Raw genomic sequence first — 27,701 nt, 5'->3', positions numbered from 1 at the left:
ACCATCAGCCAATCAGAGCCATTGTTGTTCATAAGACTTTAGCGGGGATATTTTCGATCTCGAGAGTCGACAGGAATCAGGATAGCCAAGTTGAGGAGCATTGTTTTGGTAAACAGAAAGTCCGCGGGATTAAAAAACACCATTTCAAAGAGTTCCCCGGATTCATAACTCTAATTAACTAGTTGTGTAGTTAAATTAAAGCTTTGGACTTTACTTCTGGTTCGTTATTTTCCTACTTAGCGAAGTCCCCGGCGCTAACTAGCTGCCCGATGCTAACGCTAGCTCAGTCCAAACACAGTTAAACGTCGTTGCGGAGCTTTTTTCTCCTTTGTTGTCACGTCAAACTGCTGCTAAACACCAGGTAGGTCTGTGTTTGTAACGTCTCAACACTTGACAGTTGGAAAAAACAGTTTTATTCTTAACGTCTTTTGTTTGATTGTCTTCGTCTGTTCAGTTTCGTTGCTGTCATCGAGCTCCTTTAACGTTAACGTTACTCCACTGTTTAGTTTCGTTTCCCTGTTGTTTTAATCTCTGACATCTAGTCATCGTCAGGCAGATGTTAGTTTATCTGCTCACTCATTACTTTAGAAACTGTGTTAGAGAAAAGGAAATGTTCAGACTGTGACCGTGTTTCTCTGTGTCATTGTTCGGGTGTTTGGGGGATTTGAGCCGGGTGAAGGGATGGTAGGACACTCTTCCCCTTTCCCGACAAATATAAGATCTGTGTAATCAAGTAGGAAAGTGAAAACCCAGTCACAGGTCCCTGGTAGTGGTAGGTGTAGTGAAATCATTGGTGTTGTCTGAGCATCAGGTCAAAAAACCCTCAAATAATCAGTTAATCATCATATTTGACGTGTAAAGCCACAAAGCTGTGAAGCATAAAGAAATTATTCATATAACATATAATCCTCTGGGACCATCATGGCCATTTTTGGACACTTGGGCAACATTTTAATCTTCTTTTGGCCACCATTTTGTCTGTATTTGTGATAATGACACAACTTGCAGAATATGGTGAAAAAATTGTTGCATACACTTGTACCCTTTCTGCCAAAAATGTAACAGATTCATATTTTTTTCTGCTTTTTTTTGCATACATTTCTTAAACCACTTCTCCTCTGTCCAAAACTACCAAATATTTAATCATTCTGAGGATGTTAACCCCTAAAATGCCCGTTTGATTCCTGGAAGTCACAGTTTTTTTAAATCAAAAAACACAGTTATTTTCTGAAAAACAAATGTCAAGTGGCTGGGGCATTTAAAAAAAAAAATCAGTCTTAGATAGGTCAAGGATTCCTCAAAATATTGGCTGTGTTGCATTATTAGTTTTTCTGTAGTCGCAGATTAAAGAAACAGCTCCCATAGACATCCATTATAAGGCTTAAGCATGGAGCATTAGATTATATGAGAGATTAGCACACATACACATGCGCACATACATGCATACATACACAAACACACATGTACGCAAGGTTGGTAGTCATGGCACGCCGACCTCATAACATCACTGGGGTCACACAGGTAATTTCTTTCGACTTTAATCAAAGAGATGGTGTGTGTGTGTGTGTGTGTGTGTGTGTGTGAGTTCAGTCACTTAGCTCTGTTTGATGTGTCTTTGTACACCTGTTATGTACACCTTAAAGCAGAAGTAAGCGATCCGGTGGTTTTGGCTAATGCTGCGTTCCAGGCAGGCTTTTGAAACCGTAAATTACAGCTTCAAGTCACGACTTACGACTTTGTAGCGTTCCAGGCAACCCACTCGTGTTTCTCCGACCTGTTTTACCTGTGAAAGTCACTATAACGGCCACTCGTAACTTCTGACCCGTGAACTCGTACCAGATCGAACTGGTACGACTTCACAGGTCGGAAAAACACGAGTTACGAGTTGCCTTGAACGCACCATAACGTCTTGTCAGCAGATGGAGTTAGCAGCCCCCGCCCTCGTCATGGATCTATTGGTCCTCGTCCCTACGTCACCACATTCAGGCGCATCCCTTGGCTGCACACACAGAGAGGACTGCCCCTTTATGCCGTTCTCTCTCCTCATTGGATAAAGGTTGTAGGATACAAGGAAAGTTTTCTCCTGGGCTCAGAGCAGAGCAGAGTGACTGACAGACCCGTGTTTCAGACCAAACACTCTATAGAAGTGATTGCTGTCGGAAGATACAACTATTTAAGACTTAGATTAACACAAAAATATCGCTTACTTCTGCTTTAGCTTATCAAAACAAATAACATCTTCCTGCACCTCAAAGAGGAGAAACAAAAACAATAGCTGGACCTCCTCATGCACCTGGATGGAGTCTAGTTACAGCCGAGGCTCTAATATAAGCAGTAATAGCAGCTCTAAGTAGTAGCTCTAGTAGTAGCAGCTCGTCTGTGACAGTCGAGGAGCAACATGAGTAGAATGTATTTCTCAGCACTCACCTCAAATGTTGCAAAAATTATGTTATGAGGTCGGCGTGCCATGACTACCAACCTGGCCTACATTTGTGTGTTCAGCTCAGTTCAGTTCAGTTCAGACAACTTGTATGTGTGTGTATGTGCAGGCGTGCATGTATGTGTGAGAGTGTGCGTGCATGCATACGTGTGTGTGTGTGCATGTGTGTGCATGTGTGTGTATATGTGTGCCAATCTCCCATATATTCTAATGATCCATTCATTATAATGGAGGTCTAATCTGCCACTACAGAAAAACTAATAATGCAACACAGCCAATATTTTGAAGAATCCTTGACCTAAGACTGATTAAAAAAATTTAAAAAAAAAAAGCCCCAGCCACTTGACATTTGTTTTTCAGAAAATAACAAACTTTTTGTGTTTTTTCATAAAAAAAAATAAAAAAAACGCAGTGACTTCAAGGAATCAAACTGGCATTTTAGGGGTTAACATCCTCAGAATGATTAAATATTTGGTAGTTTTGGACAGAGGAGAAGTGGTTTAAGAAATAAGCAGAAAAAAATATTAATCTTTTATAGCAGTTTCTCCGAGGGGGGCATTATTGGCACAAAAGGTCACACGTGTTAGAAAAATGAGGTTGGCCCTGAAGGTTAAATAATTGTCTCTGTTTCTATGATATTGTTGTACGCTGGTAATTTCTGTAGAATATATATGGAGAATATAACAATAATAATCTAAACTGTTATTGTTGTTGCAGAAACAACCAACATTTTGAATGGCGGTGGCTCCCGCCTTGATGGCGGATGAGATCATCGTGCTCGGTGATGAAGAGGAGAGTTCTCCATCCAGCTGCGTCGCCTCCACCTCGTCCTCTAACGGTCGATCCAAAAACATCTCCCTGCTCAAGCTGCAGCAGCCGGCCCCCACGCACATCACCAAGTCACCGTTCGCCTCGGCTAAGAAGCAGGCGCACGTTATCCAGGCAGAAAATGCAAAGTTGTTCACTGAGGTAAACGACCGTCTAACGTGTCTTTTCTTTTTCTTTTTTTTGGTTTTCATTTTACATGTAAACAAACAGTCAAACAACCAACATGAAGACCTATAAATGTGTACAAAAGTATCAAGGGGAAAGTAAAAGCGTACAGAAGGGGACTGGTAAACACCTCCAGTCCAGAAATCGAGAGAAAAAAAAAAGTAAAATACATAAAAGATATTATAGTCCAGTCTGAGATTACCTGAAGTCTTATTGTAGAGACATATGTAATCCATTTTTTGCTAATTTTCAATAAATACCTATTTTTGTGTTCTTAGATTAAAAGTAATTCTTTCCATTACATAGATGCTTTACACAATATCGATCCATTCATCTACACTAGCTGCCTCCCTCTTCAGCCATTTCTTCCTCTTATTTCTTCCATTGATTTCTTACAAGCCACCAGTAATAGTCTCAGCAAGTATTTATCTTTGTTCCTCCACTCCAGTTCCTGTAGATCCATCAAATATAACAAATTAAAGCAAAAAGTTATTTTTGTTGAAAACACAGTCTCTAGAATTTGATGTACTTGCAACCAAAGTGGGGTCACAACAGGGCAACACCAGAATATACGACAGTGATTCACCTCTTTGCTTCCACAACATCTCCAACATTCTGTCTGATTGGAATATGATCTCTTTTGATATGGAGTGCAGAAATAGCGGATGACATTTTACATTTTTCCATGTATATTCTCTCCAGAGTGGAGAATTTGTTCTTTTCCATTGTTGTTTAAAAATGTCCTTCCAGTTCTCCTGAGAAATTATGATGTTGCCTTCAGTTTCCCATCTTGATTTTACATTAGCTGTATTTTCTTTGTTGAATGATTGAAGACTTGTGTATAATTTTGAAATTATCTTCTTATAAGGTTCGTCTTTATAAGCTTTTACAAATACCTGTAGAGTATCATTTTCAGGTTCATAATTTTTTTCCCGACATAGTCTCTTATTTGTAAATACCTGAAGAAGTCCTGGTTCTGTAGGCCACATTTGTCCTTGAGATCTTGGAAAGTTCTAACTAACGTGTCTTTTCTAATATTCACCATCATACATTACTTGAATATGACAAACTGGAGTTTTTGTTGACCTATTATACAACAGTGATAATACCAGAGAGCTGAATTATGTTGACACAGGGCGTGAACTAGAAAAACCTGAATGGCAAAACACTGTTGATCTCTGTGCTATTGATTTAAAGCTCCAGTTGGTAAGTTGACGAAAGTGAAAGTAAACTCCGCGACTTGGTCGGAAATTTCAAGACAATACTCCGTCAGGTCCCTTTATGAACCTCTGCCAAGCGCCCCACACACACACAGACACACACAAAGTAGCCATGAACGCACCCACAGAGAAAAAAAAAAAAAAAAAAAAAGATGTACCGTATCCATAGCACGACGTGTAGGAGCGGCGATTGGCTGCTCCTCCTGCTCCCTCTACCTGACTGGTGGAGAATCGTCGGGCGCGGTGGATTTTGGCAAATACGATTACAGGCTGTAGGTGGAGCCAGAGGAGTTGGATTTTGTCCTAAATTACTCATTTAATGTCTGACCATCAGAATATAGTGACAGTTCCAGCAAATATGACTGAATAATTGTTACCAACTGAAGCTTTAAAGGGACAACAAGTGTTTCCTCACTACATTTATGAGCCTCCGCACCGTGAAATTCTTTGACCGGCTCAAGACAGACTCATGTTTTCATTCATCAAGAATTAAAGTCAGAGGTTGGAAGACGATCACATACCGTCGTAGTTCCCACCATAAACGGAGATTCATACGGCGGCGTTATTCTCATGACTCGCCACGAAACCGAAAGTAAAGAAACGCTGGTCGACTCGCCCAGCATTTCCACCACCACTAATAATAACAAAATAACCATAGAGACAAAACCATAGATTTATCTAAAATGGACCATTAACAAGTGGTAACGGAGATTCATCCACATTAATATCAGACTTTTTTATAAGTAAATAGAAACTCCTCGTTGTCCCTTTTAATAAACTATGGAACAGTTTGAATGTGGGGTTAAAAAAATGTCCAAACATAATCCAGTTCAAAAAGAAATACAAAGAAATTATTTTCAGTATGTACAGAAATGAGGGTGTCTGAAAACCACAAGGTGCTTATTATTATTTATTTGGGTATTATTTACCCACTTAGTTTATTTATTGCTCGGTTCATGTTACTTTCAGTTTGTCTTTGTATGTATGAATGTGTTTGTATATGTTTTTATATGTATATGACTATATAGAGAGATAAAGACTAGTAATCATATGTTAGAATAAATCTATATGTATATAAATATAAATATAATAATATATTAGAATAAATCCAGTTAAATAACTCATAAATTAACTTACTGTATAGATTATAATGACTAGATAACTTGATAGATAATTTATGAATAAGGGGTGGGAGTAAATAAGTTTTACTTCTTCCCACTCCTTTTCGGATATGAAACAAACAAAACAAAAAAAAATCAAATTACCTTTATTTTCAATTATTTTCTTTTATTTATTTTTTTATTATATATATATATATATTTTTTTTTTTTGTTCATATGTTGTTTTTGCAAAGTTTTTACATGTTATGTCTGTCCATTTCTGTATTATGTTTTATTTCTTTTAACATGTCTGAAATAAACTTAAACTAACTAACTAACTAAATAAATAATGTTGTCGTCCCCCTGTGGTCTTGTTCTCTCCCCCTCCCTGGTTTCCAGTTCGTGGAGCACTGCTCGCCTCTCACCAAGGACTGCCCCGAGGTCTTGGACTTCCTCACGGCGAAGCACGACAAGGCCTGCCCCCAGTTCCTGACGTCCGTGGAGTTCAGAAACACGCTGGGACGATGTCTGACTCGCGCTCAGGCCAACCACGCTAAGACGTTCGTCTACATCAACGAGCTGTGCACCGTCCTCAAGCAGCACAGCTCCAAGAGGAGGCAGACGCTCAGCAAGGTCGAATCTACGTCTTCTACCTCATCACCCAGCACCCGCCGCTCTACCTCTACCTCTGCTGCGCTGGAGAGTAAAGCCAAGTCTGAGGAGGAGAAGCAGGGGAAAGAAGATGATGAGCAACCTTCCACCTCAGGGCTGCAGGACGACAACAAAGAGGAGGAACAAGAGGCCGAGAGGAAGAAGTCCAGAGCGTCCAGGAAACAGGTCAGTGTTGCACCAGGAGCTGAGACTTAAAGGACAATTCAGGGCAAATTCACCTCAGGCTGTATGTTCCTAACATTTTAGGTCTAACAGAAGGAATCTGAAGGTTTTCAGTTTAATGTCTCCTGTTTTGAGGTAGTTGTGTCTGTCCCCGCGTCGCCACGGCAGCGATGAATGGGAGCGGATTGAAGTTCTGCTGCTTAGGCTGTTTCCATCCCTCAAAGCCACAGACAGCGTCAGATGGAGACTCAAACATGCACCAGAAGTTTATTTACTTCAAGCAAGCCGACATGTTTGTAAAACTAGATCTAATTCAAAGTCTCACAGAGTCTCGCGCGAGACCGAAGTTGCAGTGCTGGTGTGTTCAGGTGCAGTGGGAAGCTCCCGTTTGTGTCATAAACACAGGAATATCAACTCTCAGGGTTCTTACGGATCCTTAAAAAGTCTTAAAAGGCATTGAATTCATTAATCTAAAAACAAGGCCTTAATTGGCATTAAAATGTCTTAAATCAATTTTTCAAAAGTCTTAAAAATGTTAACACATAATAAGTGGTATTTTATGGTTGTAATTAGTCTCAAATCTCAAAATAATTGGTAACATTTCGACATAGAGAAGTTAGTGGCGGCCGTCAACGCTAACGCTCCCTAGTCAGTGTTTTTTTTTTCCGGACTTTTTATGCATTTATTTTGAAAGGACAGCTGGAAAGAGACACAATCCAATGTGTCCCTGAACCCTGACTCTGGACTTGCTTCAAGTGTACATTTTTTTCCACAGACAGCATCAGGTGGAGACTCAAACATGCAGCGAGAAGTTTATTTACTTGAAGCAAGTCCAGAGTTGATATTCCTGTGTTTCTGACACAAACGGTAGCTTCCCACTGCACCTGAACACACCGAGCCTCAACTTGGGTCTCGACTCCGCCAGACTTTGAATTAGATCTAGTTTTACAAACATGTCGGCTTGTTGAAGTAAATAAACTTCTGGCTGCATGTTTGAGTCTCCATCTGACGCTGTCTGTGGTCTTGAGGGATGGAAACAGCCTAAGCAGCAGAACTTACATCCACTCCCATTCATCGTTGCCGTGGCGATGCGGGGACAGACACAACTACCGCAAAACAGGAGACATTAAACTGAAAACCTTCAGATTCCTTCTGTTAGACCTAAAATGTTAGGAACATACAGCCCCGAGTTGAATTTGTCCTTTAAGTTGTTTTTGTCTGAGTGTGAGTGTTTTTTCTCTCCATTTTGTTTTGCTTTCACAACCTCTGGAGATAAACAACTTTAAACTCTCAATCTGTCCTTTCTTCCTGTCAGATCGCCTACCTGGAGAACCTGCTGAAGATGTACAACGATGAGATCTGCCGCCTGCAGCAGATGGAGCTGTCGTTGGACGACATGGGATCAGAGAACTCTTCGTACGTCGAGGAGCACAAGCTCAAACGCAAGGTCAGTCGGGCGGCGTGGGACGGATGAAGAAACCCTCGTTTATAGATGAAACGATGACAGCAGGTGATGTGACGGTTTCTCTTCGCTCTCCCTCCTTCTTCTCCTCCAGATGATGAAAATCTATGACAAGCTGTGTGAGCTGAAGTGCTGCAGCACCTTGACGGGTCGAGTCATCGAGCAGAGGATTCCCTACAGAAGCACTCGTTACCCTGAGATCAACAGACGGGTGAGCTGGTGTAGTTAATCTGCTCCTACAGGTTAAAACAGGTTAAAATAATAACAATAAGTTTCTGTATCATGATGAAACCTAATTGTCTACATTATTACTGATGTCTAACACCCTTGAACTCATCAGATTGACCATCTCACACATTCAGTCTCATGTGAAGAACTTTCACCTGCAGGATTTCATCCACTATAAATCTGTTGTACTTCTTTTTTTTTTTAACTAACAGGACAATACAGAACTGATATGAATTGGTACAATATTGAGGTGTCTCATTTAAATATGTATTCACATTGATTTAACAAGTTAAAAACTGCATTTGTATCATGAAAAACAGGATGTGCTAAATTCATCAGTTTAAAGAACATTCAGGTAAATGTGTCATACAGTGGAAACCGCTTATAGTGATCACGGATATAGTCATCAACCGCTTATATGGATGAAAAGGCTCGGGACAGAATCATTTCTATACAAATGCTGTTTAAACAAGTAGTAAAATCAAGAAATCTGCTTATAGTGTTCGTTTTTGGTCATTTTATGAATTAAAATACTGGATTTGATTCATCAGTGAGTTTGATGGACTCTTTGTTCCACTTCTCCTCTGTCTCAGATCGAGCGCTTCATCAACAGTCCCGAGGTGCAGAGGAATCCACCGGACTACCAAGACATCCTCCAGCAGGTGCTGCGCGCCAACGACCGCCACAAGCTGGGCCTCAGCAAACCCCGGCTGAAGCAGCTCGCTCAGGACGCCTTCAGGGAAACCGGGAGCAGCCTGCAGGACCGACGCCACCTCGACCTCGTCTACAACTTCGGTTCCCGTCTCACCGACCAGTACAAACCTGGTAAGGCTCAAAGTCTAGATCGGGGCTATTCAGTTGGCGGCCCGCAGGCCACATCCGGCCCCGAACCAATGTCCGAGTGGCCCGGCTCGTGGTGACCCAACAAAACAAAACAAAACAAAAACAGAGGGAAACACGTTTTGTGAGAACTCCAAATCCCTACTGTAGTTCAGACAGTGAATGCACCACTCAACGCAGCCTAGCAACACACAACCCACCCACCCGGTCAGTGCGTTGTTTTGAAAGTTACCGGTAGAACCGAGGCTCGGTCGGCCAGCTGCTCTCCAGAAACGACGTGTCGGGCCACAGCCGCTCGTCACGGAGCGGGAGGATTCACCGTGGCGGACGGCCGAGGCGAGGCTGCCCTCCGTGGTACTGTGGTGCGCAGCGACAAGTCCCCGTCCGTCCGGGACCGACGGACCTCACACTCCCCAGCGAGCCGCTGTGGCCCGACACGGTGTTTCTGGAGAGCACGCTGACCGACCCTCAGCCCTCCCATCAGCCAACAATAACCCGTGGTGTAGTAATAGTAATAGTAATTTTCCCCAAAACGGCTTTTTGCTCCTTGTTTTTGACCAATCAAAATATGTTAGAGAAGAAATCTGTGTTCATTTTTAGGCCTAACTTTAAGACTACGCTACATTTAGTGATTTACATAACCCCCTGCTGTAAACCTCAGTGGAAACTCAGAGGACAGTAGGCCCCAGGAAACTTTTAGTTCCTAAAAAAACCTCCAACTCAAAGCATTAACAACTACATCTTTACTACTACTATCACTACTACTTTTATTGACTTATTCTCTTTTGTTTAGTAAGTTGTTTAGTAGCTAATGCTGGGTTTTAAAAATGCCCCTCATTTCTAATAACCTCCTCCTTGTTGACCGCTGAAAATGTCCGGCCCAGTTTAAGGTCTTGGTTTTAAAATCTGGCCCCACTGAGTTTGTAATTGAATAGCTCTGGCCTAGATGTTATCAGACTGTTCAGATCTGAGGTGTAGAGATTAACTCCACATGAATGTTTTCCTCCGTCTCCCCTGTGAAGCTGCAGACCCGGCGATGTCCGACTCGGCGCTGCAGAAGAAGCTGCGAGCGAACAGGGAAGTGGCTCTGACCCGCCTGGATGAGGTCATCAGCAAGTACGCCGTCAAACAAGAGGACACGGAGGAGGAGGAGAGGAACAAACGGCTGAAGAAAGACGTCAAAAAGAAAGAGGTACGACTGCATCTGGGGAGGGAGGAAACGTGTTTCACATATTTGTGGAAAATGGTATAAAACCATAATGAAATCAATTGTCTTCTTACATGGTAATTAGTGGTAATATATGCACAACATTAATAAACCACAGTATTAGAATGCATTTAGAGCTTTGAGGCATTCAGGTGCATCCACAAAAACAGGAAATTGAAGCATCCTTGTTCTTGTTTACAGGGCAACAAATCAGAAAAGGGCGACGGAGGTAAAAGAGAGAACGGAGTGACAGAGGAGCAGGAAGAAGGAGATCGGGAAGAGGAGGAGGAGGAAGATGACGATGACGATGAAGAAGATGAGTCGTCGGACCCAGACATCGAGGAGGAGATCCAGGCCAGCGCTCAGCAGGAAGGACCAGGTCAGAGCTCAGACCTTTATTCACATTTCATTTATTTAGAAGATGAACTCATCTATTTTCATTTGACAAAACTTTTGCTGCTGGTTTTTCTGCTTCAGTGAAACCAGACTGAGGCCTAATAGTCCACACCAACACGGGTATTTTTGAAACCGAACTTTTATGGACCCCACTGGTGTAGTTGTAACCTGGTCTTACTCGAGTAACCGATTACTTTAATAAAAATAGAATGACTCATATTTACGAGTCATTATGACGGACTGATGCATTACTGACACTCAGCGTCGTCAGACACAATATCAGGTGGCTAATAAGAGTAGAGACTGGAGTTTAAGATGTATATACAGTACATGGGGTATATGTGCATCTTTATGCCCCGGCCGCCTCAGAGGGGAAAACTTTTCTTTCTTTCTTTTTTTCAGTTATTAGTGGTGATTATTTATTAGTCCACACTACATTTAGGTGGCTCCACTCCTCTCTGCCTCGCATCGTCTCAGGAAATAACTGTCGATCGAATCGAAAAATCGATTTTTGAAAAAAAAAATTGATTTAAAAATCGTCAAAAAGGATATTGCGATATTTATGTGAATCGATTTTTTTCTCCCACCCCTATTGAAGATGGGCACGTTTCATCCAGCAGAGTCAAAGGTCGGTGTTTAAAGAGAGTTGTATTTTTCCTTTCTGTGCAGACGAAGACGAGCTGAGCAACGAGGCGGAGCAGGCCGAGGCCGAGGACGACGCCAGCAAGGAGGATCAGACGGACGAGACGTTGGGAAGCGCCAAGGACGAGGACGAGGAGGCGGCCACGAGCGAACCGAGTCCTCTGTCCGACGACAGCAAGACGCACATCTCTCTGTCGGACATCCCCTCTCCCAGGGACAGCCCCAGCCAATCAGAGCCCACGCAGACCGACGACGCCGCGCCGCTGCCCAACGGTAACGTGGCCGTCGGCGGGTCGGTGGACTCGTCCAGTCAGGCGTCGGTGAGCACCAGCAGGGACGACGCCGTGGCAACCAACGGGGATTTATCGGCCGAGGAGAAGTGTGACACGCGGACCAACGGCACGTCGCCGCCGCCGAGCCCCCGAGCCACGAGGAGCCGCAAGAGGAAGAGACCCGAGACTACGAGGGACGGCCAGAACACCAAGCACATGATCATCCACGAGAGGTACGGCCGAGATTCACTGTACAGCCTTCAGTCACACTAGACAGGGTTCTTACTGATCCTTAAAAAGTCTTAAAAGGCATTTAATTCATTAATCTAAAAACAAGGCCTTAATTGGCATTAAAATGTCTTAAATCAATTTTTCAAAAGTCTTAAAAATGTTAACACTTGGTAAGTGGTATTTTATGGTTGTAATTAGTCTCAAATCTCAAAATAATTGGTAACATTCTGACATAGAGAAGTTAGTGGCGGCCGTCAACGCTAAATTTCTCACCACCTCCAGCTCCCGAGTCAGTGTTTTGTTTTTTTTATGCATTTATTTTGAAAGGACAGCTGGAAAGAGACACAATCCAATGTTCATGTACAGGGATGCAAACAGCGCGCCGAAAAGCGAAACTCGCTTTTTTCATGACCAATTAGGTGACTTGTGTGAATCGTTCAGATCCGAAGAGTTTTTGTTTTTGGGAGGGGGGGGGTCTCAGCGTCTCAGCTGGGGTCAGTAAAATGTTTTTCTATCAGGCTGACAGTGACAATCACGTGAAACTGAGGCGAACTCATTCATGGTTGTCTCTGATTATACTGATAACAGCCGACCTCCAAAGTAGACGCGACGTGCACGCTCATTAAAGCGGTGCGTATCCGCGTGCAGTCGGTGCGACGGCGACGCCGTTTTCCCCCCCGTGCATGGCGAGTGTATTGTGGAGCTGTGGCCGTGGACATGCACGGTTCCCTACGTTGCTGTGTCAGTCAGGTGTCTCCCACGGAGCTCTGCCCCGTTTCAGAGGTGAAGGAGAGACGTCGCCTCCGCGATGTAGAATGTGTTCAATTAAAGTGAAACTAACACATATAGGCCTATGTCCATTACACACTGAATGAAACATCCCATGTCTTTATTTATTCAGTTTATTTTAATAGTAATAATTATGACTAACATTCAGTGAAGACATAAAATTCAGTATCTCCAAAATTTAAACATTGCAAAGGATTTTTTTTTTAAAGCATTTTTAATATAGAAATGTTGACTTTTCCATGATATTGTAATGTAATTATTTGTTAATGGTGAGCCCCCCCCCCCCCCCACACGCCAGACAATTCCTCTCTTTTTTGGTCCTGACCCGTTTGCATCCCTGATGTAGCAGTCACTTTACCTTGGATCACATAGGAAAGTGGGTAAAATTGTCCCTATAACCCTATGTAATTGATGTGGTTTTTTTTTCTTTTTTCTGCATTTGCGTTTTATTATGAAGTGGCGGCACGGTGGCACAGTGGTTAGCACTGTTGCCTCACAGCAAGAAGGTCCTGGGTTCGAATCCCGGGCCGCCCAGTGGAGTGTCTGTGTGGAGTTTGCATGTTCTCCCCGTGTCTGCGTGGGTTTCCTCCGGGTGCTCCGGTTTCCCCCACCACTAAAAACATGTCGGCTAGGTTAATCCTCCAGTCAGTGCCCCTGACCAAAGGCACTGGCTCATAATCTGGAGTTGGTCCCCGGGCGCTGCACCGCGGCTGCCCACTGCTCCTCAGGGATGGGTTAAATGCAGAGAAAGAATTTCACTGTACTAGCTGTATATGTGACAAATAAAGTACCTTTACCTTTACAAAAAGACACACCAAAAAACATCCAAATACCTCCATGCTGCTCGTATGTAATGTCCCTCTTGTATTGAAGCCCCGACATGAGAAATTGTCCCGAAAAAAAACTAAATAAGTCTATATTTCAAGCTTGTTTAATTTTTTTCGGGACAATTTCGCATTTCGGGGCTTCAATACAAGCCACGGAGGACTCTGAAACTTCTCCCAGCCCTTAGTCCACATGAGGGGGAGGAGATAATGAGGAGGGAAATTTCAATTTTGGGTGAACTATCCCTTTAACTTCACATTTACGTTGACAGCTTCGATCCAGACGACTGAACATTATCAGTTTACAGTTCATGTCCAGTAACGTGTCTCTGTCTCGTCTCCCCAGCGAGGTCGACATCCCTCTGGACATGGGCGTCATCAGCTACAGTGACAGTCCTCCTCACCGCACCGACACCCCCACCCACGACCTGGTCAGCAGCTCACAGACCACACCGCCCCCCAAGAAGAACAAGGTACGTCCCCGAGTACTGATGAATACTAATACTACTGTCACTACGTACTGCATGCTGCCTGAAACACAACCTCATACACCGAGTCGGCAACCAAGGAAATGTCACTTCTGGTCAGAGCCGTGGGGGAAAACAAACCGATTCCCCCTTAGATGTACAGTACAGGCCAAAAGTTTGGACACACTCGATGCATTTCCTTTATTTTCATGACTATTTACATTGTGGATTCTCACTGAAATTCCACTAATGAACCCTGACAAGGCAACACCACCTGTGAAGTGAAAACCATGTTCAGGTCAGGTTCACCTCTTGAAGCTCATCAAGAGAATGCCCAGAGTGTGCAAAGCAGTAACCAGAGCAAAGGGGGGCTAGTCTGAAGAAACTAGAACTGGTGGGGGCAGAGATAGAGGAGGAGGAGGAAGAAGGAGAGGAAGAAGAAAAGAAGAAAGAGAAGACAAAGAAGAAAAGACATGTTTTCAGTTATTTCACACTTTTTTGTTAATTCCACATGTGTTCATTCATAGTTTTGGTGCCTTCAGTGAGAATAAACAGGGTATCCGCGGGGTCTTGAAAAGTATTAAAAGGTGATAAATCAATTTTGGGAAAATTAAGACCCTTAAAAAGTATTAAAAAGTCTTTTCACGACTTTATAAAGTCTTAAAAACAAAATCAAATGAGCTGAGGCACATGTCATGACTGTCTGTACAGACTGTAGTTTTTGTTTTTGGAGAGTTGAGCAATATTTCTTTTTTGATAAACTTTTCCTTTGATTTATTATCCCAGCCTATTTTCTGTTGTAAGTGGTCTACAGTCTTAGGGGCCGTGTCCACCAGGCGCGTTGTCAGCGCTCTGGGCGTCTACTTTCCATTCAAACCCTATTGAGTTGGGTGCTCACAGCCACGAGCCCGGAAACTGCTTTTCCACTAGCCCTAGTACCTGGTACCAGGTACTGAAATAGTACCAGGTACCATTTTTAGTACTGAGCCGCGCCACGCCATGCGGAGCCTAGCAGTGCCGGGCCGTGCCACGCCATGCGGAGCCTAGCAGTGCCGCGCCGTGCCACGCCATGCAGAGCCGAGCAGTGCCGCGCCATGCGGAGCAGTGACGAGCCGTGCCGCGCCATCTAGTGCCGAGCAGTGCCGAGCAGTGCCGAGCCGCGCCGCACCATGCAGAGCCGAGCTGTGCCGAGCCGTGCCGCGTCATGCAGAGCCGAGCTGTGCCGAGCCGTACCGCGCCATGCAGAGCCGAGCTGTGCCGAGCCGCGCCGCGCCATGTGGAGCCGTGCCGCGCCATGCAGAGCCGAGCAGTGCCGAGCCACGCCGCGCCATGCAGAGCCTTTGTGCCATGTAGTGCCGAGCAGTGCCGCGCCATGCCGAGCCGCGCTATACAGTGCCGAGCCGCGCCATGTAGTGCCATGTAGTGCCAAGCTGTGCCGCACCATGCAGTGCCGAGCAGTGCCGAGCCACGCCGCGCCATCTAGTCCCGAGCAGTGCCGAGCCATGCCGCGCCATGCAGTGCCGAGCCGCGCCATGTAGAGCTGAGCAGTGCCGTTAAAGTGTAGTGGAAAAGCGCCACTAGTGTCGTCACTCTGAGAGTTTCTCCTCAGAGTGACGACACTAGTGGCGCTGTGAAGATAAAAGTTAGTGACAGACGATCTGAGACAGACTGCCCAGCTGGTCAGAGTTCCAGAGGAGGAAACCACAGACAGACAGCCCCTCATCAGACTCCACCTCCCTCACACAAACTCAGAACGAGGACACACTGCCTTCTCCTTCTACGCCCCACACCGATGGAATAAATTACAAAACTCACTGAAAATCGATAGACTTATCTCACTTGAGGCTTTCAAAAACCTACTTCTCACCACAGCATTGGGGGCTCAGACTCAGACGTGCACTCGCTTCAGTTAGTGATTTTACTACTCTTGTTTTCAGAACTGTATTTGATTGTGCTGTTTTGATGTTTGATCTTCTGTGATCTCTGTGTGCTACAGGGCATCCTTGAAAAAGAGAGCTCGCTCTCAATGGATCTACCCTGTTAAAATAAAGGTTAAATAAGAGAAACATCCTCCAGACTCTGGATGACAGAGGTTTAACTAGACTGTAGGGCTGAACCCCCAAAAATCGAAGCTTCGTTCGTTGCCATGGTAATCGATCATGAAGTCCGTGATCGATTGTTTTTGTTGACACCGGTTCTCATCGGCAACTGTTACATTAAATTGAGTCGGCTACTTGGCATCCTGGAAACCTGCCTGACTTTGGAGACATGTGTTTGTTTGCCATAATTCATTATTTACGCTATGATTATCAAAATATGGTAATCGGGTCAGCCCTACTAGACTCTGGAGGAGGATGTTCATGGTCGACCTCCACCTGTTAAAGCTGTACAGAAAAGAAAATTGAATTTGAGCCCACTCTGGGTCTGGCTCTGTGCAAAATTCTATTTTTGAGTAAATCCGGGATGAAAGGAGCGACGTGGGCCCGCCTTCCAGTAGGCCCACCACCCGCAGGAAGGACCATGAGGGGTCGGTGCCGTGTGTTTTGGGTGGCAGCCGTGGGCGGGGGCCCCGGCGACCCAATCCCCGGACAACGACTCTGGCTTTAGGGACATGGAATGTCACCTCGCTGGGGGGGAAAGAGCCTGAGCTCGTGCGGGAGGTTGAGGTACCGGCTAGAGATAGTCGGGCTCACCTCCACGCACTGCCTGGGCTCTGGAACCCAACTCCTTGAGAGAGGCTGGACTCTCTTCCACTCTGGAGTTGCTCACGGTGAGAGGCGGCGAGCTGGTGTGGGCTTGCTCATAGCCCCCCAGCTCAGCCGCCATGTGTTGGAGTTCTCCCCACTGAACGAGAGGGTCGTTTCCCTGCGCCTTCGGGTCGGGGATAGGTATCTCACTGTTGTATCGGCCTACGGGCCGAACAGCAGTGCAGAGTACACCCCTGGGAGGGGTGCTGGAAAGTGCTCCAACCGGGGACTCCATCGTTCTGCTGGGGGACTTCAACGCTCACGTGGGCAGCGACAGTGTTACCTGGAGAGGTGTGATTGGGAGGAACGGCCTCCCCGATCTGAACCCGAGCGGTGTTTTGTTATTGGACTTCTGTGCTAGCCACAGTTTGTCCATAACGAACACCATGTTCAGGCATAAGGGTGTCCATCAGTGCACGTGGCACCAGGACGCCCTAGGCCGGAGGTCAATGATCGACTTTGTAGTCGTGTCATCTGACCTCCGGCCGTATGTCTTGGACACTTGGGTGAAGAGAGGGGCTGAGCTGTCAACTGATCACCACCTGGTGGTGAGTTGGATCCGCTGGCAGGGGAGGAAGCTGGTCAGACCTGGAAGACCCAAGCGTATCGTGAGGGTCTGCTGGGAACGTCTGGCAGAATCCCCTGTCAGGGAGGTCTTCAACTCCCACCTCCGGGAGAGCTTTGACCGGATTTCGAGGGAGGCCGGAGACATTGAGTCTGAATGGACCATGTTCTCCACTTCCATTGTTGACGCGGCTGTCCGGAGCTGTGGCCGTAAGGTCTCCGGCGCTTGTCGCGGCGGTAATCCCCGAACCCGGTGGTGGACCCCGGAAGTAAGGGATGCCGTCAAGCTGAAGAAGGAGTCCTACCGAGCCTGGCTAGCTTGGGGGACTCCCGAGGCAGCTGACGGGTACCGGCAGGCCAAGCGGACGGCAGCCCGGGCGGTCACGGAAGCAAAAACTCGGGTCTGGGAAAAGTTCGGGGAGGCCATGGAGGAGGACTACCGGTCAGCCTCGAGGAAATTCTGGCAAACCATCCGACGCCTCAGGAGGGGGAAGCAGTGCTCCGCCAACACTGTTTACAGTGGAGGAGGGGAGCTGTTGACCTCGACTGGGGATATCGTCGGACGGTGGAAGGAATACTTTGAGGATCTCCTCAATCCCACTGGCACGCCTTCCGTCGAGGACGCAGAGGCTGAGGACCCAGAGGTTGATTCATTCATCACCCAAGCTGAAGTCACTGAGGTAGTCCGGAAGCTCCTCAGTGGAGCATCGCGTGGCGGTCGGGGACAGTGTCTCTGGACTGGCAGACCGGGGTGGTGGTCCCTCTCTTCAGACCGGGGTGGTGGTCCCTCTCTTCAAAAAGGGGGACCGGAGGGTGTGCTCCAACAACCGGGGGATCACACTCCTCAGCCTCCCGGGGAAAGTCTATTCCAGGGTGCTGGAGAGGAGAATTCGGCCGATAGTCGAACCTCGGATTCAGGAGGAACAATGCGGTTTTCGTCCTGGCCGTGGAACACTGGACCAGCTCTACACCCTCCGCAGGGTGCTCGAGGGCTCATGGGAGTTTGCCCAACCAGTCCACATGTGTTTTGTGGACTTCGAGAAGGCTTTCGACCGTGTCCCACGTGGCATCCTGTGGGAGGTGCTCCGAGAGTATGGGGTCGGAGGCCCTCTGCTGTACGGTCCCTGTATGACCGGAGCAGGAGCTTGGTTCGCATTGCCGGCAGTAAGTCAGACCTGTTCCCGGTGCGTGTTGGACTCCGGCAGGGCTGCCCTTTGTCACCGGTTCTGTTCATTATTTTTATGGACAGAATTTCTAGGCGCAGCCAAGTGCCGGAGGGGGTACGGTTCGGGAGCCACTTGATTTCATCTCTGCTTTTTGCGGATGATGTGGTCTTGTTGGCTCCCTCGAGTCAGGACCTTCAGCATGCACTGGGGCGGTTTGCAGCCGAGTGTGAAGCAGCTGGGATGAGAATCAGCACCTCTAAGTCCGAGGCCATGGTTCTCGACCGGAAAAAGGTGGCTTGCACCCTCCAGGTCGGGGGAGAGTTCCTGCCTCAGGTGGAGGAGTTTAAGTATCTCGGGGTCTTGTTCACGAGTGAGGGAAGGATGGAGCGCGAGATCGACAGGCGGATCGGTGCGGCGGCCGCAGTAATGCGGTCATTGTATCGGTCCGTCGTGGTGAAGAAGGAGCTGAGCCGAAAGGGAAAGCTCTCGATTTACCGGTCGATCTACGTTCCCACCCTCACCTATGGTCATGAACTCTGGGTCATGACCGAAAGAACGGGATCCCGGATACAAGCGGCCGAAATGAGTTTCCTCCGTGGCGGGGCGCTCCCTTAGAGATAGGGTGAGGAGCTCTGTCACCCGGGAGGAGCTCGGAGTAGAGCCGCTGCTCCTCCACATCCAGAGGAGCCAGCTGCGGTGGCTCGGGCACCTGTATAGGATGCCCCCTGGACGCCTCCCTCGTGAGGTGTTCCGGGCATGTCCCACCGGGAGGAGGCCCCGAGGAAGACCCAGGACACGCTGGAGTGACTACGTCGCTCGGCTGGCCTGGGAACGCCTTGGGGTCCCCCCGGAAGAGCTGGAGGAAGTGTCCGGGGAGAGGGAAGTCTGGGGATCCCTGCTCCGACTGCTGCCCCCGCGACCCGACTCCGGATAAGCGGATGAAAATGGATGGATGGATGGATGGATGAAAGTGTGGTGTTTTTTTTTTCGCATTGGATAATGCGCACAGATTATACGTCATCCTGTACACAATTCACCAGCCACTGATATTGGATCCATAATCCGTCATTCAAACATACACACACGGAGCTCGGTCTCGCCCCAAGCTTTGAATATCCCGCCCGCTCGATAACGACCAATCAAATTCGTTTTCCTTACTCAGGTAAACTCGTGTTGCAGCTCGTGACAACTCGGCGCGACAAACAGGACAAACGGCCGTTTCTGTACAGCTTTAAACAGCCTGCTAGGCGGTAGAGCGGGTCGTCCAGTAACCAGAGGGTTGGCGGTTCGAATCCCGCTCTGTCCCAGTCTCTGTCGTAGTGTCCTTGGGCAAGACACCTTACCCACCTTTCCTCATGTGGATGTGTATGAATGATGGTGGTGGTTTGGTGCACATTGGCAGCTGTGGCTACACCTAGTTTACCATCACTGGTGTGAATGTGGTATGAATGAATAATGGTTGCTGTAAAGCACTTTGGGTGTTGGGTGAAAAGCACTATATAAATGTAATCTATTACTACCAGGAGAATGAAGGAGATGCTGTTTGATGTTTAAACATGCAGCAGCTTCTTACATCCTGGTTCTGTAGAGCTGCTTGTTCATTGACAACACACATCGTTGTGTATGATGGGACCAGCATGACGACTACACATAATTAATAACTATCTAATAACCATCAGCAGGTCTGATACTGCAAAAAAAAAAAGCAACATACGGTATTTGGTGGAATGAGTGAAAAGCAAGGCCGAATATAAAAAAAAAAAATTAAATACACCTGAAATGTCTAGTAGGCTAATTGAGAAAAAAAAAACAAACAAAAAAACTGACCAACAAAGGTTAGGAACCACTATTTTAAAAGACACTTGGGTTTTTTTGGAATGTACTTGTAGATCTTTCAGCACTCACTATTAGGGCTGTCAGAACGAACTTCGCTATTCGAATACAATTCGAATGTTAGTCAAAATGAGAACATTCGATGGTGGAAACTGACGTTCCAATGTTTTTAATGAGGCAAATTAACGTGGTGCGTCGCGACGTTCAGAGTAGTACACATGTTGATAAAACAACATGCAGTTATTGTTGTGCACAAAGTAAAGCTGCAGCTTCAAATATACAAGCAGAGTTTTTTAAATTGCCCGTTCATTCGGCTGCCACGGTGCGCGTATGCGTCCCCACTCTACACACACACCTTTTTTTGTTTTTAATTGATCGATCCGCGGACCACTTGTGTGCTGATCACGGATCAGCTGTGATCTGTTGCACCACAAGTTACTCTGTGCCCTAACCCCGCCTGTGAAGCCGGGTTTCCACCGAATCAACGATCCTTCTTTTTTTTTTTTTTTTACCGCAACATATGCAGGGTTTCCGCGGGGTTGTAAAAGGTATTAAAATGTAGTAAATGAAATTAGCAAAAATTAAGGCCATTAAAAAGTAATAAATGTCATCTGACGAGGTATTAAATTTTCGAAGCACTATCCAACTAAGAGTTTGTTCCCATTTAAGTGCAGGCCTAAAAATCCCGTGAATCTATTTAGCCTATATTTTATAAATTATATGTGCAAGTAGGACCAGAGCGATATCAATGATGGGACGTCGGTCAGTGTGCGTTCGCGGTAAAACTATTTGCGCTTCAGTCTAAAACCGTGCCGCCTGGGTGATTTTGGCTGCTGCCTTGGTTAAAACGTGTGTGCATGGGGGACCGTTCAGATGTATTGTCATTACTTTCAATATAGATGCGCATCATGCGCGATCACAATGTGTCAGTGTTGGGTCAGACCAAGATTCTCCCTCGGTGTCTCTCCTACTGTTTCCCACGGAGCTCTGCCCCGTTTGAAAGGTGAAGGAAGCCCATGTGAAAAGACGTCAGGTCAGTGAAATGTTTACCAGGCTGATAATCACGTGAAAGTGAAGCAACCTCATTCATAGTTCATTCAGCTCTGATTATACAATATCCAATGTAGACGCGCGACATGCACGCTCACAACCGAAAGCAGCACCGTAGCTGCGCGCATTCGATGCGACGGCGACGCGCTTGTTTTTTCGTGCATCAGTATCGAGTATCAGCTGTGCGCTGCAGACGTGCACGGTTCCCTATGTTGCTGTGTCAGGCAGGTGTTTCCCACAGAGCTCTGCCCAATTTAAATAAACACAAAGGTTTCCAAAGTGCTGTTCAGACAAACGTAATCACAGAAGGGTTAAAATGAAGTAAAGGCGAGCTGTCAAGATGTATGCAGTAATTAATTATTTCATATACTGTACCTATCACTCCTATTATTTCCAATTCACAGGTGCATTAGAATATCATGGTTAAGTTTATCAAGGCATATGTCAGTATTTCAATTCAAAAAGTGAAACTAACACAAAGAATGAAACATTTCATGTCTTTCTTTATTCTATTTATTTTAATTGTACTAATTATGACTAACGTTAAATGAAGACTTATAATTCAGTATCCCCAAAAATCTAAATATTACAAAGGACCAATTAAAAAAACAAAAAAAAAAAAACATTTTTAATAGGCTACAGAAATGTTGGCTTTACTTCTGGAAATGGACTTTGCCATGATATTATAATGTATTGAGATGCACCTGTATATAATTTGTTAATGGTGAGTGTCACCGCCCTAAGCACACCCCCCTAACAGGTAACAGGTACTTGATTTGAATTGTAAGCATTTGCCTACTACACTTAGTCACTCAGAAAGTTAAGTAAGAAAATTACAGTAATCTGTTACTTTTTAATTAGTTACCCCCAACACTGAAGTTCGAAAAGTTGCCACTACAGTTACAGCTCGAAGTCGTGTTGGTATTAAAAAATATTGTGACGGTATTAAAAAAGGTATTAAAAGGTATTAAATTCAACTTAAGAATTTCTGTATAAACCAGGGCTTGACGCTAAGCTTTTTTCCAAGTAGCACTGTGCTACCATGCTGAAAAATTTAGTAGCACACAACATTTTTTAGTAGCACAATAAAAATTTTGTAGTTTTGGTGAAAATATAATTTTCAAACAAATAAAGTAGATTTAGCCTATAATCCTAACCCTGTAGACTAATTTTTAATGTTTTAACTGGCTCTTTGCCTTAACAAAAATCAGGAAAGACAAACAATGCAAATATGTGTGAGAAAATAGAATATTTATTACAACCAATATTAGTTTTTAGTTTTGCGCTGTATGTGTGTGCATGTGGCCCAGGGGTGGGGGTATTGATGAGCAGTGAACCTATATTTCCCTCAGTATAAAAAGCTGAACATTACATACAGGGCTCTACACTAAGATTTTTTAGGAGCACAATGAAAAATGTTGTAGCAGGCTGTTTAAGCCTTAAATAAGGCTGAGGGTCCAACATGACCCATTTTTACATTTGAGAACAGTAAAAACACCAAACATTTTTCCTCAACAACCTGTCACACAAACGGCTCCATGTTGCCCCTGTGTGATGTTCAGGGACAGGTCAGACAGGGAGCTTTGAGGTTGAAGTTTATATGAATGTTGCACTGTGAGACTGTGACCACATGTCAGCTGTTCTCACCGCGACAAGCGTTTTTTTTTTTGATAGCTCCGCGGTAGCCTCGGAGGCCACGTACCACCTAAGGGCTTCCTTCACCTGGGGCAGAGCTCCGTGTGAAACAGTAGGAGAGACACAGCCCGAGACCGTGTACCGGAGGAAGAGGCAGGTCGAACGTGCACGGAAAAAAAGCGCATCGCACCGAATGTGCGCTGCTACGGTGTCGCCTTGGCGTGCATGACGCGCGTCTACCTTGAAAGTAATGTGCGGAAAAGACGTTACATCTGAATGGCCCCGATGTACACACAAGCTTTAATCAATGCGGCGGCCAAAATCACCAAACAGGCAGGGGGGGGGTACTGCTCACGTTAAACAGCATGCAAAACAGTGCATGCAGTTTCTGTCCGAGTCGCACTGATGCGACTGAATGCAATTTTTTATTCGCACGGGCTATTATCAACTCGCAAATGCGAGCAAAACTGTCGCACTGTCGAGCCCTGTAAACCCATTGAATGAGAAGGTGTGTCCAAACTTTTGGCCTGTACTGTACGTGTGAAAACCCGGCATTTTAAAACTTTGTCTAGACACTCGGAGACTGTTGTTGTGTACCATTTTGCACTGCAAATAAATTGAAAAACCACAACCTGAACTTTTACGTGTAACGGCTCTGACGGGAAGTGACGTTTGCTTGGTTACCGACTCGGTGTATTGTCAGTCTGACGCTTCTGTAACCAGAAACCACTTTCACTGCCGACACTGTTTCTGTAACCGGTTCAAACTGAGATCATTGAGCCGTTATTCTGCTTCATTCTCTATGAAAAGCGTTTGTGTAAAAGGACAGTCACAGTCACAGACTCTAACCATGTTTCCATCCACACGTTTTTATTCGCATTAAGCAACGTCAAATTAAAAACGTCCTATGGAAACAGTAAAATACGATTAAATGTCATGAATATCGATAAAAAAGTAGCAAGAAACCAATTCGCCACACCAATATGATCGCAAAACAGCACATGACGTCATTACGCACGGCTTTTTATTAGATTTGAAGGTCTCAGGTGGAAACGCACTTGAACCGGCGTTATTCAAATTAATATTTTTATCAATCTTGAGATAATTTGATCGACAAGTGGATGGAAACATGGTTTCTGTCGTCTGAAATCACACGGTCGATGCTGCACCTGCTCAGAACTTTATCCAGCTTCCTGACAAAGACCAAGGAGCGTTAAAATATCTATGTAAAATGAATCAAGTCATTTATTAAACACAATAATAACACAGCAGCTTTGAGTTTATATGGTTATAAGGTTTATGACACAGATAATGTGAATTATGAATGAATCTCTTAGGACAAGTAAAGAAGTCTTGAGTCAGGTTGCAGCAGCATTTGCTCATTTCTACCTGTAGAATAAAGATGTAGAATAAAGATGTAGAAAACCTGTGACAGTTACAGACCAACAGGATCATCTTTTTCTCAGTTCAATATTCAACATAGGGCTGTTTGATTTGGCCAAAAAATCTATCTATCTATCTATCTATCTATCTATCTATCTATCTATCTATCTATCTATCTATCTATCGTTCTATCGTTCTATCGTTCTATCGTTCTATCGTTCTATCGTTCTATCGTTCTATCTGTCTATCGTTCTATCTATCTATCGTTCTATCTATCTATCGTTCTATCTATCTATCGTTCTATCTATCTATCTGTCTATCGATCTATCGTTCTATCTATCTATCTAAAAACATGACGTCAGCTGACTGCCTTCCACTGGTTGGCCAGTCCGTTGTCACCGGAAGAGTAGCAGCCACGACGTCCGACCATACAATACGTCCGTCACGAGAATCAATACCGCTCATTTTAAAAACACACCGACAAACTGTTGTTATTCTGTCGCCTGAGTTAAATGGAGACGACGCGGCCGTAGCCATGACGACCCCGCCCCCGCTGAAGAACTCAGCTGTAGCAGAGACGGTTTAGTATCTTTGGCTGTAGGCTTGAAGACCTGATCCTTGTCATATCACAGCAGTAACACAGCAGTAGCCGCTGTGATATGACGGCCGAGCCGAGCTGTAACTGTGTAGTGGAAAAGGGCCGTTGGTCTTTTTGGCAAAGAAATCCTGGCTGGTCTCAGCAAAACGCCGACATGCTTGTTTCCAGTGTGTGGGGAGAAGCAGTGGGAGAGCGTGATGGGAGGAAGGAGGCAGCAGTCATTACAGTAGTTCAGCACAGCCCAGATTCATGAACGGGGGCTTAGCTACCGTAATTACCCTAGTTAGAGTAAAAAATCGATTTTTACAATTTCACGTTTCTAACATCGTCCTAGCCAAATAATTGCGATTACGATTTAAAATCGATTAATCGAACAGCCCTAATTCAACATCACTCCATCTGTCTGCAGCCCTATATTTTCTTTTTTTTTTTTCACCTACATTTCTCAAAGAGCATCAGGAGAGTTTGAACGGGACAGATTAGATTTCCTTCCGTCCTTTTCTTCCAGTTTCCATCAGCCGCTCAACCCTGAAAAAATGGCTCGCTCTGTCTCTATCTGGACGACGTTTCGCAGCGGCGTCCCGCCCCTAAACACTTCTTATTGGTTGAAAAGTCCACGCTGCTTCCTGTTGACAAGCTAGTTATCAGAGAGAGGAGAATATGAGAGGAATAGAATTAAAAAAACACTCAAAAGATGTGAAAAACAGCAACCAGGCAATGCCAGGAATCTCAGAATAGCGCCGCAAGTTTGTGTAGCTACGTCCCTCGATAATTTGATTGGTTTGGATTCTGAACCAATAGAAAATACTCGCGACAAAATCGTCACGCTGCAAATCAGGACACCTTCGCGCTAGTTTTCTGCACCGTTTCACTCGCTCGCTCGCTGCATGTCAGGGCGCGGTGTTATATTTTCTTTTTTTTCCCACTTACATTCAGGGATGCAAACAGCGGCCGAAAAGCGAAACTCGCTTTTTTCATGACCAATTAGGTGACATGTGTGAATCGTTCAGATCCGAAGAGTTTTTGTTTTTGAGGGGTGGGGGGGGGGGGGTCTCAGTGTCTCAGCTGGGGTCAGTAAAATGTTTTTCTAACAGGCTGACAGTGACAATCACCTGAAACTGAGGCGAACTCATTCATGGTTGTCTCTGATTATACTGGTAACAGCCGACCTCCAATGTTGACGCGCGACATGCGCGCTCATTAAAGCGGCGCGTATCCGCGTGCAGTCGGTGCGACGGCGACACCGTTTTTCCCCCCGTGCATGTCCATTCCTGTGTCAGGCAGGTGTTTCCACGGAGCTCTGCCCCGTTTCAGAGGTGAAGGAGAGACGTCGCCTCCGCGATGTAGAATGTGTTCAATTAAAGTGAAACTAACACATGTCTATTACACACTGAATGAAACATCCCATGTCTTTATTTATTCAGTTTATTTTAATAGTAATAATTATGACTAACATTCAGTGAAGACCTAAAATTCAGTATCTCCAAAATTGAAACATTGCAAAGGATTTTTTTTTTTTTTAAGCATTTTTAATATAGAAATGTTGGCCTTCTGAAAACTATGTCCATCTATATGCACCCAATACTTGGTTTGGGTTGAACTACTGGAAATTGACTTTTCCGTGATATTGTAATGTAATCATTTGTTAATGCGCACCCCCCCCCCCTCCCCGACAATTCCTCTCTTTTTTGGTCCTGACCCGTTTGCATCCCTGTACATTTTTCAAGGAGCATCAGGAGAGTTTGAACAGGACAGATTAGATTTCCTTCCGTCCTTTTCTTCCAGTTTCCATCGTTGTTGTGACTAGGGATGTGCACGGTTACCCGAGTACCCGGGTACCCGAGTAGGTAATCTGCTATCCGGTTATGAATTTATTATCCGGTTAACCTAGGATTAAAAAAACGGCACGTTAGAGCAACAGTCTAGTGTCGGATCAAACTACATCATCAGGCCGTGGTTCAGCTTTTTGTCGTGTTAAACAGTTTCAGATCGAGCAGCAACGTGATTTTCTGCTGTGTAAAAGCGTTTTTGGATCGAGCCTCGGACTTTCAAACCTTTTACAATAATCTGTGGTGGTTCCCTCGGCGACGACAGGTGTCATCAAGTCTGGTAGAAAATCTGCTGCTTTCAGTTTACAAACATTCTGAAACCTTCCCAGTTATTTCCTGAGACGATGCGAGGCCGAGAGGAGCGAAGGCACCAACATGTAGTGTGGACTAATAAATAAGCACCGCTAATGATTTAAAAAAAGAAAAGAAAAGAAAGTTTTCTCCTCCGAGGCAGCCGCTCAGAGCGCATGCAGCGCATTTATTCCCCGACTGACACAGCGTCGTCAGACTAAATATCAGCTGGATAATAAGAGTAGAGATGGAGTTTAAGATGCACATACGGGGCAGATGTTCATCTTAAACTCCATCTCTACTCTGATTATCCACCTGATATTTAGTCTGACGACGCTGTGTCAGTGATGCGACTGTCTGACGGACAGAGAGCATTTATGCTACGGCTGCGCTCTGTCCATCAGACATGACCTCATTTTATTTTATATTACAGTAATCGGTTACCCGGGTAACACCAGGTTCGGATACTCGGTTAGAAAATTATTGGAAATGTCCATCCCTAGTTGTGATTTGTTCACTCGTCTCTGACTCTGCTGCTCTCTGTGTTTCCAGGTGAACGTGGCGACGCAGTGCGACCCGGACGAGATCATCGTGCTGTCGGACTCAGAATGACCTCTGACCTCTGACCTCTGACCTCTGACCTCTGGGGGTCGGCTCGGA

General features: G+C 45.3%; 1 protein-coding gene across 1 annotated transcript; it reads left to right on the top strand.

Annotated features, from left to right (window-relative positions):
* The first annotated feature begins 57 nt into the window (after window positions 1-57).
* Window positions 58-27,701, top strand: daxx (death-domain associated protein). Its single transcript, XM_085790604.1, has 11 exons — window positions 58-361; window positions 3,158-3,409; window positions 6,153-6,590; window positions 7,903-8,034; window positions 8,144-8,260; window positions 8,871-9,102; window positions 10,140-10,309; window positions 10,526-10,703; window positions 11,390-11,867; window positions 13,825-13,951; window positions 27,594-27,701. Exons 2-11 carry the CDS (start codon window positions 3,176-3,178, stop codon window positions 27,651-27,653), a joined length of 2,166 nt encoding a protein of 721 aa, XP_085646730.1. The 5' UTR covers window positions 58-361; window positions 3,158-3,175; the 3' UTR covers window positions 27,654-27,701.

This window comes from Trachurus japonicus, chromosome 11, assembly GCF_045865225.1.
Source record: "Trachurus japonicus isolate A0001 chromosome 11, Traja_1.0".
In the NCBI taxonomy this organism is placed as follows: Eukaryota; Metazoa; Chordata; class Actinopteri; order Carangiformes; family Carangidae; genus Trachurus; species Trachurus japonicus.
This window is presented reverse-complemented; position numbering and strand designations above follow the sequence as displayed.